This window comes from Trichosurus vulpecula, chromosome 4 (genome assembly GCF_011100635.1).
Source record: "Trichosurus vulpecula isolate mTriVul1 chromosome 4, mTriVul1.pri, whole genome shotgun sequence".
NCBI lineage: Eukaryota > Metazoa > Chordata > Mammalia > Diprotodontia > Phalangeridae > Trichosurus > Trichosurus vulpecula.
Window position 1 is genome coordinate 370,251,826 of NC_050576.1, and position 14,812 is coordinate 370,266,637.

Genomic DNA, 14,812 nt, shown 5'->3' on the forward strand with positions numbered 1-14,812 from the left:
TTATGAATTTGTTTACATATTTTGATAGTTATATTTTAATCAATTCTTTTTACTTTGCAATATTTTATACGTATGTGTTGGACTTTTGCCAGAAATTAAAGTGAGGTTTATTGAACGTAGTTTGAATAATTGGAGTTGAGTATGCCTGTCTCCTTTTTTAAAGCCCCTCTTTTTGTTCTCTAATTTCTAAAAAGTCACTGATAACAACTATTTTTCAGTCATTTATGTAACTTTCAGTTCCCTGGCACGTAAATAATTTGGACCTCTTGGTTTGAACATATTGAGAGTAACCAGGTCCTTTCTAGTTCTCTCCTTGTATAACCTTCAGCATCACATTCTTGTTAGCCATTTTTTTTATTTTTGTAGTCTAAGGGTTGTTCTTATTGGTAGACAAAAATAGAAGATAAGAGTTAGATATTCTGCCCTTTTTTTGATGATAACAGTAATCATTCTATTTATTTACCCATAGCATCGATCTGATCCCTTCTTTGTCCTCACCACAACTCTTTTTTTGAATTATTATTTTTTTAATTTTAATTATACATCCTCACCACAGCTCTTTTAAGAAACAAAGTCTATTTTATTCATCTTAATACTCATTGTCATCTCAGCATCTGCATCATTACCCTTTTTAAAGGACCATTTTGTTCTTTATATTTGCTTCCATCTACTTGCTATTACTTCCATATGCATCATTTTAAAATCTTAACTCATCTCTTAATTCCTACCTATCCCTACAAGTCTTTATCTAGCTTTGACTTCTCTCCCTCACTGGAATCCTTTTGTGTCGTCAGAAATTTCATTCTTGACAGAGGTATCATGGGAACAGTAGAGTGTTGGACTTGACGTTTGGAAGAACACAGGTTTAAAACTTGACCTAAAACTTCAACCATATGGCCTTAAGCGAGTCACTTGACCTTTGAAACTCAGTTTCCTCATAGAGACTTAATTTCCTCATCTTCAGGGAGCTAGAATATTTACCTCAAGATTTAAATTTGTGGACCCCCTTCCTTCATTTAGTTACTGTGTAAAATTCTTGGCCATGGGGCCTGATCAATTGTTTATCACTTGAAAAAGGTACTCTACTCAATTGTAGACAAATGGCAGATATTCGTGAAATCTAAGTTATGTTGTCCTTCTCCCGAGGTTCTTTTTTTCATTTTAGTAAACAGCAGTTCTTCCTTATTGGTAATAATTAGGTCTAAAAAAACCTTTACCCCCATCACTTGGTCCAGTTTTTAAGGAATGAAAATATCTTTCAAATAACCCAGAGTTTATCAGCTGGTTCTTTTAAAAGAAAAAGAACTTTGAAAAAGGTAGTGAGAAATACATTGGATAGAGAGTTCAAAGACTTAGTCTCAGATCCTGACTGTTCTACTTGTGTGACCTTAGACAAGTAACTCCAGCTCACTGGGAACCCTCTCATCTGTAGAATGAGGGAGACTAGGTGACTTGTGATACTTATTTTGGATTCTGATCTATTTGAGAGTCCCTTCTTGTGCCATATCCCGAGGGGGATAGAAAGGAACAACCTGGAGGGTTATATTACCTTAGTCTTTTTGGTTGGGTGAGCTAAAGAGTTCAAGGCATACATCACATAAATCTATACTAATTATCTTTCTGTGTAAATAAGTTTTGTGTTTTGTTTTTTTTTAAACTCCCTCAAAACATTTTATTTGCTTATCCAATAGAAGCAAAACCAAAGGAACACATTGAATTTCTTGTGCAAACCAAAAAGACAACATCTTAGTGTTAATAGAATGCTAGAGTGGAAATTATCTCTTGATGAGGCCCAGGGAGCTAGACAGTCATGGAATTACATGCAAAATACAAGTCTCTTGACTTGTGAAGTTCAGTGGGTTTTTTCCTGCTCAACGACTCATCTCATCTTGCCTCTTGAATTATTTGTTCACAGTGTTTACAAGTAGGTGCTGTATATCTTTTTATTACTTTCACTTTTGGCAACATAAAATGGTGATATACAGGTTTCTTTGTTAGTAGTTTAGTAGGTGTCTAGTATATGTAGCTTATGATGTTAGATGATACAAGGATTGAAGTAGTTACGGTTTCTCCCCTGAGATAAAAATAAAGTTTTGGGCCATGCTGATACTTACGGGCTTTAGTCAAATGATACCATAATTTCATGATATCCTATTGTTACCTAAGTTTGGGTGCATATTGAGTAATTTCCCAAAAGAAAGTTGTAAAACAAGATTCATGTTTTTTAATATACCAAAATCCTTGGAAAGTTTCTTGGTAGAAAGATTTCTCTACACTATGAATCTGGACATTGTCACAAATATCTCATTAGTATACCCTCAATAGCTTTGTTGTGTCCTGACTGTAACAAGAACAGTGACCATCTTCACCTGAGTACCTTTTATTATAACACTCTCTCTTTTAATTCTCAGAAGCTTTAGGCCCATTACAACTCTCAAGCTCTCAGTTCTACTTTAACTTGCTCACAATTCACCTTTTTGTCAAGCCAAAGTGAATTTGGGTGTCAGGACTGATATCCTCCAAAATGCAGCCAGCCATTCCACCCTTGGCTAGTCAACAGCCTTGGTTCTTCCTGCCAGTCAGCAGCCCAGATACCAAGTGTTTATCTCCTTTGCCCCATTATCTCCCATGTGGAGTCTGGATTTTCTCTGTCAACAAACCTTCCGTCTCATTTATACTTGGATACTAAAGAACTAACTGCTTTCTGTGAGGTTGTTTGACCATCATTTATTTACAGAACCATTAACAACATTGAGAGAGATATGCATGTATTTCTCACATAACTGTTTTCTGTGTGCCAATTTAAGGGCAAGATTTGAAGCTTTAATAACTAAAAATCCACCACATATCCTTTCAGTGATAGTTATGTTTGAAGTGCCATACTGTATTCTGGTAGGGAGCGTTACTTTAAGTGTTGAACTCTTGAATTATCGTATATTTCTTGAGTTGATGTTTACAGCTATACTTCCTCTTTCATCATTGTATATATTGAGTTATATACTCATTTTAATAGCCAAAAAAACTGCTGTCCTCTATATTTCTTGGAAGTAATAATAAAATGGAATTATATAGTATCTATTTGACAGAGCACTTCACAGGCATCTCATTTGATCATCACAGCAACTTTTGAAAATAGTCTGCCTATTTTTCTTATATCACAGCTGAGGTTGCAAAGGCTCAAAGAAAATAAGTGATTTGGACACATGGTCTCAGCTTGCAAATATCAGGCAGGATTCAAACCCAAGTCTGTACTGAATCCAAGTCTAGAAGTCTCTCCACTATGCCACATTCCCACCAGAATATTTGGATTTTTATCAGATACCTATTCAGACAACTTTTTTTTAATTTTTTTTTTTTTTTGCTTTCTAGTACGTGTTGGGTGGAGGGGGGATATCAAATTAAGAAACCTGTTTCTGTAGGTAGGAAGTAAGTAATTGTTTTGTATTTAGTTCCTCAGATGTTAGCAATGATGGTAGACCTGGAAGAGGATGAAGACTGGGCAAATGCTGATGAGCTGGAAGATGATGATTTTGACAGGTAATTGCTCAGAGAAAACTCAAACACATGGCCCAATAAAACTCAAGACTAGGAGTGAAAGCTTGTGAGTTCTATAATTCCAGCTCAACTCACTGGCTTCTGGTGTGGTGTTTGCACATTTATCTCAGAAACTACTTTGGAGGAATAAATGAGTAATTACATTTCACTAAGCATGTTTTAAATAGGCAAAGAGGGAGTTAGAATTTGTTATCTAGCTTAAATCTAGAGTATTTGTTGATTAGTCTGTGAATCAATATTTTTTCTCCTGCTCAGTCCTTTTTTATGTTCTATGCATCTTTCTGTTCATTTTGCTTGAGTTTTAGACTTAGACCACATAGTTTACTTTTTTTACAACAGACATTTAAATGCCAGCTACTTGGCATTGTAGTAGACATTATACAGTTGTTAATCTTGATTTTTAGCAGTCTAGAAGAGAGTCAAGAAAAATTAACAAGTACAATCCTAAAAACCTTTTGAAATTATCAGAAAGAGTGTTGGTGTACTTCTAAGCACTGATTTCTTTATATATCAAATAGCACGAAGCCTTTTGTGATGTTCTTTGCAAACCAGAACCCCTGGAAACACTGACTTGAAATGTATCATACAGCTTTCATTTGAGCTTTAATTAAATTATACATACTTGAATGAAGGTGGTGATTTGATTGATAACAAATATTTGATAGCCATATAGGTAAAGGTCTGACAGTCTGTCATTTTTAACATTATTTGTGAGTAAGCAGGAAAGATCTGACAGTCTGTCATTTAACATTATTTCAGAATGAGCAAGGAAACCTGTGCAAAGTCAGCTTTGTTCCCCAGAATATAGTGAATGAATGTAGTAAGACTGTATAATCAAGTTGACGCTTTTTGAAGATGAATTTAGAGAGCTGAGTTTTGCTAGCTTGTTCCTATTACTGTTTTGCTTGACTGAATTCTTAGTTTTTTTCCTCTTATCTGAAAGGTACCACAGACTTACTTCCATAATCTACTGCCACTAGTCTATTAGTATCATCCTCTTTCTGATTGATTGTGATACCACCTATTAACTCATTCATTGAGCTTCTTGGTTTATTGGGAAAAAAATGAAGCCTAGTTGGAACTTTAAATTTTGTATGAATTCCTTTCTTTGTCCAAGCTTTCTGAAAGCCAGATTTGATTGTTAAGTGAATACTCTTTCCCACTGGCTTTATATAGTTAGAGAGTTTCATGTAGCAAAATTCCCGGTAGACACTGATTGAACATTTTGATTAGGTGGGGGTAAGCGTGGTTACCTGGGCAAGGTACTGTGCTCAGAGCAAAACAGATTATGTATTCATTTTCCTTCAGTACTAAATATATTTTTTTGTATTTCTTGCACAAGTAACTAAATGCATTATTTTATCAAATATACTAACATTTTTAAAGAAACATGGCGTTTCCTTCCTAAGGCTTGTGCTTTATTCCTCCTAACCACCTACACATAGTTTTAACAATTAATGCTTTGTTATTTGAAATAATTATTGCTTGATGTACACAAAACAGGTAAATAGGAGATTAAGGAATGCAGGTGTTTTTAGAATATTAAAAAGGTAACTACATTTATTCTAGCAGAGGAAATGAGGTTTAACTGCAGCATATGATTTAGATATTTTGGTTTATTTTAGAAATAGTGAAATTAGCTTACTTGGGGCAAAATCTTCATTTCATTTGGAAGAGTCAAAGTATGTTATCATTTTGCTTTCATTGCAGTGGGGGGAAATGTCCTTTTTGTTACTCATTTACAAATCTGGAATAGATCTAAGGACAAATATTTAGGCCAAAAATGGTGTGAAATATTTGCACTGCTTGTTGAGGAAATTGGAAAATTTTTCTAAGAAGTCTTGAAACACAAAATCTATATTGCAAATACAGGTATGGTCTTTTGGGGATGGAGTAGGGAGAAAGAAAAAACTTTTCGAATGCTTGCCGGCCATAGAATTCTACAATTAATTTGAAACCAAATAGTGTCAGTGCCTTATTCAGTATTACCAGTAAAATCTTAAGTCTATACTATTACTATAGTGAACAAAACATTTAATAAGACTGTGTTTTATACCAGAATCATTTCTTTAGGTTAGTTTTTAAAATTTAAAGTTTAACAAGGTTTTACAAACCAGCGTCAAAAATGTTGCCCCAAACCACTATACTTTTTTCCCACTGATGTTCTAGCTATATTAACCATTTCTTTTTTTGAAATACCTATAACAGCTATCATAAATTTCATATGCTAAAAATATTCGACTAAAACTTCTAATTTACCAGTCTTTTAAAATTTCTCTGACAGTTCTGAATAAATTTATCAATGCATTGTTTCTATGTTTAGTAATGCAGTTGCTGGTGAGAGTGCATTAGACAGAATGGCTTGTGGGCTTGGTGGCAAGCTTGTTTTGCCAATGATCAAGGAACACATCATGCAGATGCTTCAGAACCGTAAGCCATTTTCATGACATTGTTTATGTTAGATTTAATTTTTATTCTTTTCTAGCAAAATTGTACGTAGGCATCATAGGCATTTAACCGGCTATTACCACTCCAGTGTCGTTTTCAATGAGTTGATCAAAATTGTACACTAGGAAAATTTTATATCTTATGGCTTACTTCAGTATATACTGCACAACCATCAACCTTGGGATTTACCTTTGCATTTCCCTTTTCCCTAGCTAATGAATTCAATCAGTAATAACTTTGTGCTTTCTTTACCATCTTCATTGTTCTTACTGTCTTTCCCTTTGCTAACCTTTAATTTCTTAGACCTATTAAATATCTCCGTAACTGGTTTTGTTTAAGATGCCTAGTCTTTTATTTTCAGTGTTTCTTTTTATTTCATAGCATACGAATTTGGTCACTTTGGAACATCTTGAATAATTGCCTAAGAGTTAACAATTCTCTTATATGATGATAAATGCAAATTCGCCATTGTAGTTGCCAAAGATCGATTTGAAGAGTAAATACTAAAGGCAGGAAAGCCAGTTTAGGAGTCTTCTACGTTCATCTAGGTGCGATGAGGCTTGGCAGTGGAAGTAGAAATGATTTTTTGAGGTAAAACATCAGGCCTTGTTGGCAGGCCTGATTGTATTAGTGGGAAGGATAAAAAATAGCTCCTGTGTTTGAAGCCTGGGTAACTGGGAGGATAGTAGTGCTGCCGCCACAGAAATAGAGAAATTAAGAGTCGGGTCAAGTAAGACAAAAAATGGGGGTTTTTGTTTTAGAAATGTTAAACTTGAGGTATTCCTGGGCATTCAGGTGGGAAAGTTCATTTTAAGTTTGATTAGTACTTGAGAGTGTTCAGTGCCGAAGGGAGACAATAGGGTCAGAAAAGTGAAAAGAATCTAGTATGGAAGGTAGTCATGGAAGTGGGCATTCCAGAGGTCATAATGGAAGTTTTATGTGTTGTATTTTTAGCATTCATTTTTACAAGATTTTGAGTTCCAAATTTTTCTCCTTCCTTCCTCTCCCCTCTTCTGAGCATGGTAGGTGGTTTGATATAGATTATACATGTGCTAACATTTAAAACATATGATGGAAATATTTTTTAAAGCCACCCATTCCTCATTGTCATTAGTAATATACTTCTCTTTTCCTGTCCTCACAGTATATATTTGTTCCTAAAAGAACATGGAAAAGTTACAATGGACAATTAACTATCCCACAGTAGCCTTGTAGTATGGTGGTTGTGAGTTAATAGATCAGACCTTCCTTAAATGACACTCTCCTTTGAGTAATCTCTAAATTTTTAAGTGGTTTGGGTTTTTTTGTTTTTGTTTTTTCAAAATAAACTAAAGCTTTTTGTCCATTCCATTTATCAAGAATTGGGCGTACTACCTAGTATTACAATATCCAGTGTGTTAAGTTTAAAATAAGACAGTTGAGAGGGAAAAAAACCTTTTGATCTCCTATGGTTTCCTTTCTTCCCCCCTACCCATCTGTCTATGTGTGTATTTAGCACTAGGATTGGTTTCTTTATTTTTGTTTGTTTTGCCAAATGTATCTCATTCATCATCATATAAATCATATCTTAATGAAATTGCCTAAAATTGCTATTAATTTTTTAGCCAAGAGTATATGCATAATCAATTAAATGATAGGTATTTTGATTTCATGATCTGACAACTGCATTCTTTCTTAGAAATTAAAAAATACAAGCTGAAAAAGTTTTGAGTAAGTACATCAAATGCTGATGTATTCAGTTTCGAGTTTCACCAAAGTTAAAATTTATGTTAATTAAATAACTGAAACTAATTAGGAATCTTGGTAAAAGTGTGGTTGGATGTGGATAAAAGTAGTAGTATACAGACTCAAAAGCTTAATACCTAGTTAACCTTGTTATTGTGGCCAATTTTACATTGACTCAGGTATAAGTTAAATTACACAAAATAATAAAGATGTCCATTGTGACATTTGTTAGTCTTGCATTCCAACCCAGTTTTATATCCGTAAAGTTCTATTGCATTTACATTTCGTTTTCAAATACAGCCAAAAAAACAATGGTTGACTAATTCCAATAAGCAAAAATGGGTATGCTTTGTTAAAGTCTCATTAAATTTGAAATTCAGAGTTTGTGGCATTATTGACATTTGAGCTCTTAATTAAGGAATTTGGGAGGCAATGAATTTTGTGACATTTCTAAATAGCTCCAAAAATCAACAAGCTATAGGAATTTCAGCTATCACTCCTTTATCCTATAATGGTAATCCTATACCAAGCTAATATTTTCTTGGAACTTAGGTTTATTTTCCTGACTTTACTACCATTTATCCTTTTATTTTGCTTCTGTATCTTTTTCTATGAAAATCCCTCTACCTGTCTATTTTCATTTTTATTAGGATTTATATGATGATGAATGAGATGCCAATAGAGTTTAATTTAGAGTGAATTCTTTAAATGTTTGTATTAATTCTGATATATTCTGTTTGTTCCCTCTGTCTGATCTTAAATTGAGAATTGGAATGCAGTTGTATGAAACATTTACTTTATGGTTAATAAAATGAAATTGCTTGTATAGAGTTCATATCTACTTTTTTTTTTTAAGTAAGAACGTTTATGAGAATTAGAAAGTTATGCCTATATTTTGGGGTTTTTAATACTTAAATCTCATCTTTTCTACCTTGTTTCTATAATCATTTTTATTTGTCTGATACTCATTTCTTTATTTGTAATGTTTTTCTGTAGCTGATTGGAAATACCGGCATGCTGGATTAATGGCTTTATCTGCCATTGGAGAGGGTTGTCACCAGCAAATGGAAGGGATTCTAAATGAAATAGTTAATTTTGTTTTGCTTTTTCTTCAAGATCCTGTAAGTGCCATTAGCTGTTTGGTTCAGTTTTTTTTTTTAATTAAATTCACTGCAGCTTTCATTACAATGCATTAACATATTTGCATGTGTGAAAATATGATTTCAGCATCCAAGAGTGAGGTATGCTGCCTGTAATGCAGTTGGACAAATGGCAACAGACTTTGCACCTGGTTTCCAAAAGAAATTCCATGAGAAGGCAAGTAAGCCCTCAAACACAAAAGAAGAAGAAAGTTGCAAAATGATGATTTCCTAAGAGTCTTTGTTTTGTACAGGTGATTGCAGCTCTTTTACAAACCATGGAAGACCAAGGTAATCAGCGTGTCCAAGCGCATGCCGCAGCAGCTCTTATTAATTTTACCGAAGATTGTCCCAAATCGCTGCTTATTCCATATTTAGACAATTTGGTGAAACATCTTCATTCCATAATGGTGATTAAACTTCAGGAGGTAGGTTAAACTAGAATTTGTTGGGGTTTTTTAACACCACTTTCACTTTGACTAAATATATATTCTCTTTGAGAAAATTCATATATAAAACCTTTGATTAGTTCAGCATCCCTCTAGTATAATTTCCAGGCTGAATTAACAATGTAGTACATGTTGTGTTGCCATCAACTAGGTAATAGCATGGTGTTTTATAATACAAAACTGAAAAAATTACTGAGAATAAAAAATGGAAAAAGAAAGGGCTTCAAGCCTGAGATGTTAATGACTGGTCCATTTCTTTCTAGTAGACTGCAAAGCCATGTCAGTGGAAACAAAGGTCTTCAATTTTTCCTTCCTTCAGTGAGGTCCCAGGACCTCAGTTTCCTCATGTGTAAAATGACACATTAAATAAGATGGCCCCAGATGTCCCTCTAGTTCTGTGTCTGATCCTATGAGCTGGTGTAAAAAGCCTCACCACTGCTGTTGCGGAACTGCCTTCCTCTCCATTCCTTACGTCCATTATTGGTAGTTAACCCAGAGAATTACAAGATAAGACATACTTGTTTGCATTCTAAAAATGAGCAAAGCAGGGTCAGTGTGTTGAAGCTACTGGGGATTATGAGGTGTAAGGTGCTGAGATTATATTTTCAGAGACCCACATCTAGCTGTCAAGCAAGCTGACTGGCATTAAAGGCAGTGAAGTGGATAGCATGGTGGTAGGGGGGGATTTGGGGGATGATTCGCAGAAAGAACAGTCTCCATCTAAAGGGTGAAGCTCAAGGATCAGTGACCCAGGAGTGACACTAAGGTACAGAATAAAGTCTGGCCTTCCCATCTTCCTGAGCTGTGAGGGTGACATGGCCATAGATCAGGAAACTAGCCTTGTAACAGAATGGGGTGAAGAAGGAAGGGATTTCTACTTTCAAAAGTAATCTACTTAATCTAGTCTACTTGGTTACAATTTTTTGTGTGCACATCATGTCTTTGGCTAGACTGAAAGGGCCTTGAGGAGAGAAAGTTAACTTTAACTATACAATGGACTCTTAATAGGAGGTCAATGCTAAATTTAATTAAGCTATATAGAAGGTTTGTGGTTTGGAAGATTAGAATCAGGGCGGGAAAAGTCTGAAGAGGGAGATGCCTGGTAGGAAGTATTTAAGAGTGTTGTGTCACAAATAAAATAGACATAAAGGGTTTGGCAGGCAAAAGCACAAGACTTAATCTCAATGTACCAAGTATAGAGAGGTGGTAGAATGATTGTGAGTGTGGGTACAAATACTTAGACATACTCTCTTCTCCCTCCCCCCACCCCCACCCCCCATTAATGCCTGGTAAATCATTCTAAGAAAATTTCTCATTGACATTGTGTTTACCCAGGAAAAGGAGGGAGGTTCTGGAGGAAATGATAATTGAGGCTATAGTACCAGGTTGAATTACTTACATTGCTTCCCTTTTTGGTTGTTTGTCTCAGGTTTCTTTTTTTCTCTGTTTTCACCACTTTTATTTGACATAGTGGTTTTTTGTCTTTGCATCACTGATTTCCCATTTCAGACCCTCCACCTTCTGGAGAGCCATCCCTGATAACAAAGAATATAAAAGAAAAAATCAACTTAGGAAAAAAACATGCAGTGTTCCCATACCCCTAGTGCCCTACTTCTGCAAAGAAGTTGGGAGAAGGTGCCTTCTCATATTTATTCTTGGGGGCTTTCAGTTTGGATTGTTTTGATATTCCCCTTTTAATTGTTATAAGCATGTGTAATTATTTTCACAGTTCAACTTCACTTTGCATCACCTCAAAAATGTTCCTATGATTCTCTATTTTCTATCTCTATATCCATCATGTTTGTCATTTTCTTCAGTATGATAATTTTCCATTATATTCGTATCACAAATTATCTTTTTTTGTGGTTGAATTTTTTTTTCCCTGTGTGTTTTTTCTTTTCCAAGCTGATTCAGAAAGGCACCAAATTGGTTTTGGAACAAGTTGTGACTTCTATTGCATCAGTTGCAGATACGGCAGAAGAAAAATTTGTCCCGTATTATGATTTGTTTATGCCATCTCTAAAACACATAGTCGAAAATGCTGTTCAGAAAGAGCTTAGACTTCTGAGAGGAAAAACTATTGAATGTATTAGTCTTATTGGTCTTGCTGTTGGGAAAGAAAAGGTAAGAATTATGAAGTATTTTGCATTTACTATTTATAATTTGATCATTTAGAATAATAATTTGAGAGTAGAGAAATACATTCCTTTATTATAACTTGATTTTGTGCCTATTAAATCAATTTTCCATTTTCATTTATCTCATATCAGTTACTCTTTTTCTAAAAACATAATCTAGAACTATGAAATAATTTAAAAGAACGAAACTTTTTTTTGCTGCTTCTTAGCCAAAAAGCAGTAAGAGGCTTCGGAATGTATTGCCCATGCATAAAACTCTTCAGAATAATATTTATCAGGGTTATCACAACCTGCTGTTTTCTTTTAGTCTCAAATTTTGAGTTTCTGATATCATAATCTATGTATTCTTGGAGATGTAGCACTTGATCCAGGAAGACTTAAGAACAATTCATACGTGTTAGTGCTCTGCCCCGATCACAAGGGATCCTTTCCTGCACTCCTTGCTTCCTAAACTACTCTTGCTAACTTTTCTGACCTATTTACCTAGCCATTAAAGGTTCAGAAGAACTTTGGTTGATATGAGTAATACTGTAACTCAACTGATGTATGGTTTTAATCAGTTTATATATCCTAACTTAAGAACCCAATCATCATTTATAATTCAATTCCAAAGATCTGACTTTAAAAACAAACTAGAGTATGTTGTGTACAAGATCTATGAAGGCATTGTGATTACTTAAAATTGTGAGGCATCTGCTGACCCAATAAGTATGTTGTGGTTGCGGTTTTTCAGAGTAACCATGAAAAGTTATATAAGAGCAAGTACTTTTCTGTTTCTAATTTGTTTCAGTAATATTTTGCAATTTTATCTTTGAAAATATTTTGTTTCTAGTTTATGCAAGATGCATCAGATGTGATGCAACTATTGCTGAAGACACAGACAGACTTTAGTGAACTGGAAGATGATGACCCACAGGTAAATCATGATGATATTAATTAGTTCATTGTTGTGTGTGTGTGTGTGTGTGTGTGTGTGTGTGTACATATAACATATGTATGTATGTATATGTGTGTATAGCATTAATTGTGATCAAAACAACAGAGCATGTATTTTTTTTTAACCACCCATTCTCCCTCCTTATATCCAGTTAGTTACTAATTCTTGCTGTTTGTACCTGAGTATCTCTTACAGCAGTTCTATTCTCATTTCTCAGACCTCTACCACCTTAATTAAGGCCCTCATCACCTCTCTTTTGGGACTGTTGCATTGGTTTCCTAATTGATCTACCTCTGTCAATCTTTCCCTGTCATTCCATTCTCCACAGAGCTGCCAAAGTGATACTCCTTAAGCACAGATTTTGACTGTGTCACTTCCTTGTTTAATAAACTCTGCTGGCATCTTGCCTCTGGGACCAAGTGATAAACTCCAACATTTGACTTCTATAGCTCTTCACAAGCTATCTCCAACCTATTTTTCTAGCCTTATTCTATCTTGTTGCACTTTCTACTTTGCAGTCTAGCTACATTTGCTTCACTTTGTGTATCTCATAAAGGACCCTTCATCTCCCACTGCCAAGCGTTTGCACTGGCTCTCTTATGCCTGAAATATTCTCCTTCCTCTCCATGCCCTCACTTTCTTTAGGGCTCACTTCCTGTACCACCTTCAGTACAAACCTGTCCCACTTCACTGAGCAGTTCATCTTTATTTTGTTACTTGTTAGATGTTGTCTCCCTTGATCAAATAAAAGTTCTTTACTGGAAGAGGGAACTGTTTCATTTTTTTTTTCCTCCGTGTTCCCAAGAATGTAGTCCCCTGCCTGGTACATAGTAGGCACTTAATAAATGTTGATCAGCTGATCAGTTATAAAATATTATCTTTGTAATGGTCATTAACATTTAATTACACACATACTAAAATCAAATTGTTGGAAGGTTTTTCCTCTTTCAACTCCTTAGATATCTTACATGATCTCAGCATGGGCTAGAATGTGCAAGATCCTAGGAAAAGAGTTTCAGCAGTACCTTCCTGTGGTTATGGGTCCTTTAATGAAGACGGCATCAATTAAACCTGAAGTGGCTCTCTTAGATAGTAAGCATTTTGATATATTATTTTATTTGTGGTAAATTTTCTCCATTTGTTAATGTTTCTTTATCTAATCTCTTTTCTCTTCCTTTTGATAGCACAAGACATGGAAAATATGAGTGATGATGATGGCTGGGAATTTGTGAACCTTGGAGACCAGCAGAGTTTTGGAATTAAAACAGCAGGCCTTGAAGAAAAATCAACTGCTTGCCAGATGCTGGTAAGAGATGGGAACTACCTGTATACTTGTATTACCTTAGGAAATTATACTTCATAGATGCCATTACAATTATTTTGAGAAATTTATCCTCTTAAAAAGAGTTTGTAGGATGGTGTATCATCCAGGACAGTGGTGTCAGCCTCACTGCCCATAGGCCACATTCTTAAATGTGTCCCAAACCAAATTAAGGTATAATTGGGAGATTACATTTCAAAAAAAAAATACAGTAAAACATAGATAATGTTAATTTTCTGTTTTCTGAGTCAATATGCAGCCTGCAGGGATCTGTTTATCTTTTAGTGTGATGCACTAACCTAGAATAAAGAAATATCAACATTAACATTGCATATATATTACTGCCTCCTACTTCGTGCATTTCTGATATCTTTATCATTTTTTCTTATAGAAAATTGGACTGTGTATTTCCCCATGTCTTATTTAAATGCTGATTGTGTTGTGCCATTTATCTCTTTATTCCCTCTACAACCCTTTTTCTCTGTCAGAGGGATGGGCAGCAGGGGCAGGGGCAGAGAACCATACAAATTAATTCTCTTCAACTCCTGCCCTTCTACTAAGAGACTCTCTCAAACTCCTTCCCTATCCTTCTGTTGCTTCAGCCTCCATGAATCGCCTAAGCCACACACAGAGATGATCATACCCTAGATTTTCATTGCCCTCAAGTTACACTCCCCTCTTTAGAAGCTCTGACATTCCCTATCTGACCATAACCTCCCAGCATCCTCTCTAATACCTTCACTTCACCCTTCCTTCACCTGTTCTTAGCCTTCATTGAAACCTCCATCCTCTGTACTCCCCAGGACTTTCTTGGGTCTTTCATCTCTCCACCGACCTGCTCATTAATTCCTTGGGTTCCTTGTCCTATGCTGCTCTTCTTTGCCAAACCTTAACCCCGGATTACTCACCCCATCTCATTTATCTGCTTAGAGTCCCACATGTTAACTGGGCATGTTGCAAATTCATGTTATCCACCTTCAGCTGGGCTTTCACAGTTCTTTCGATCTTCCTCTGCCCACAAAAGGATTTTAAACTATCTAGGAAGCTCTGCACAGAGGCCAGGGTCTGGTCCTGAAGCTGGGAAGACATGATTTCAAATC

The 14,812-nt window shown here is 35.3% G+C and overlaps 1 protein-coding gene across 1 annotated transcript in view; it reads left to right on the forward strand.

Annotated features, from left to right (window-relative positions):
- Positions 1-14,812, forward strand: part of IPO5 (importin 5) — a 54,014-nt gene that overhangs the window by 24,624 nt on the left and 14,578 nt on the right. The window contains exons 9-17 of the mRNA XM_036754196.1: positions 3,450-3,537; positions 5,879-5,985; positions 8,725-8,849; positions 8,956-9,045; positions 9,122-9,295; positions 11,222-11,440; positions 12,287-12,370; positions 13,351-13,483; positions 13,576-13,697. Coding sequence (XP_036610091.1) covers positions 3,450-3,537; positions 5,879-5,985; positions 8,725-8,849; positions 8,956-9,045; positions 9,122-9,295; positions 11,222-11,440; positions 12,287-12,370; positions 13,351-13,483; positions 13,576-13,697 — 1,142 coding nt within the window. The remainder of the gene's footprint in view (positions 1-3,449; positions 3,538-5,878; positions 5,986-8,724; positions 8,850-8,955; positions 9,046-9,121; positions 9,296-11,221; positions 11,441-12,286; positions 12,371-13,350; positions 13,484-13,575; positions 13,698-14,812) is intronic.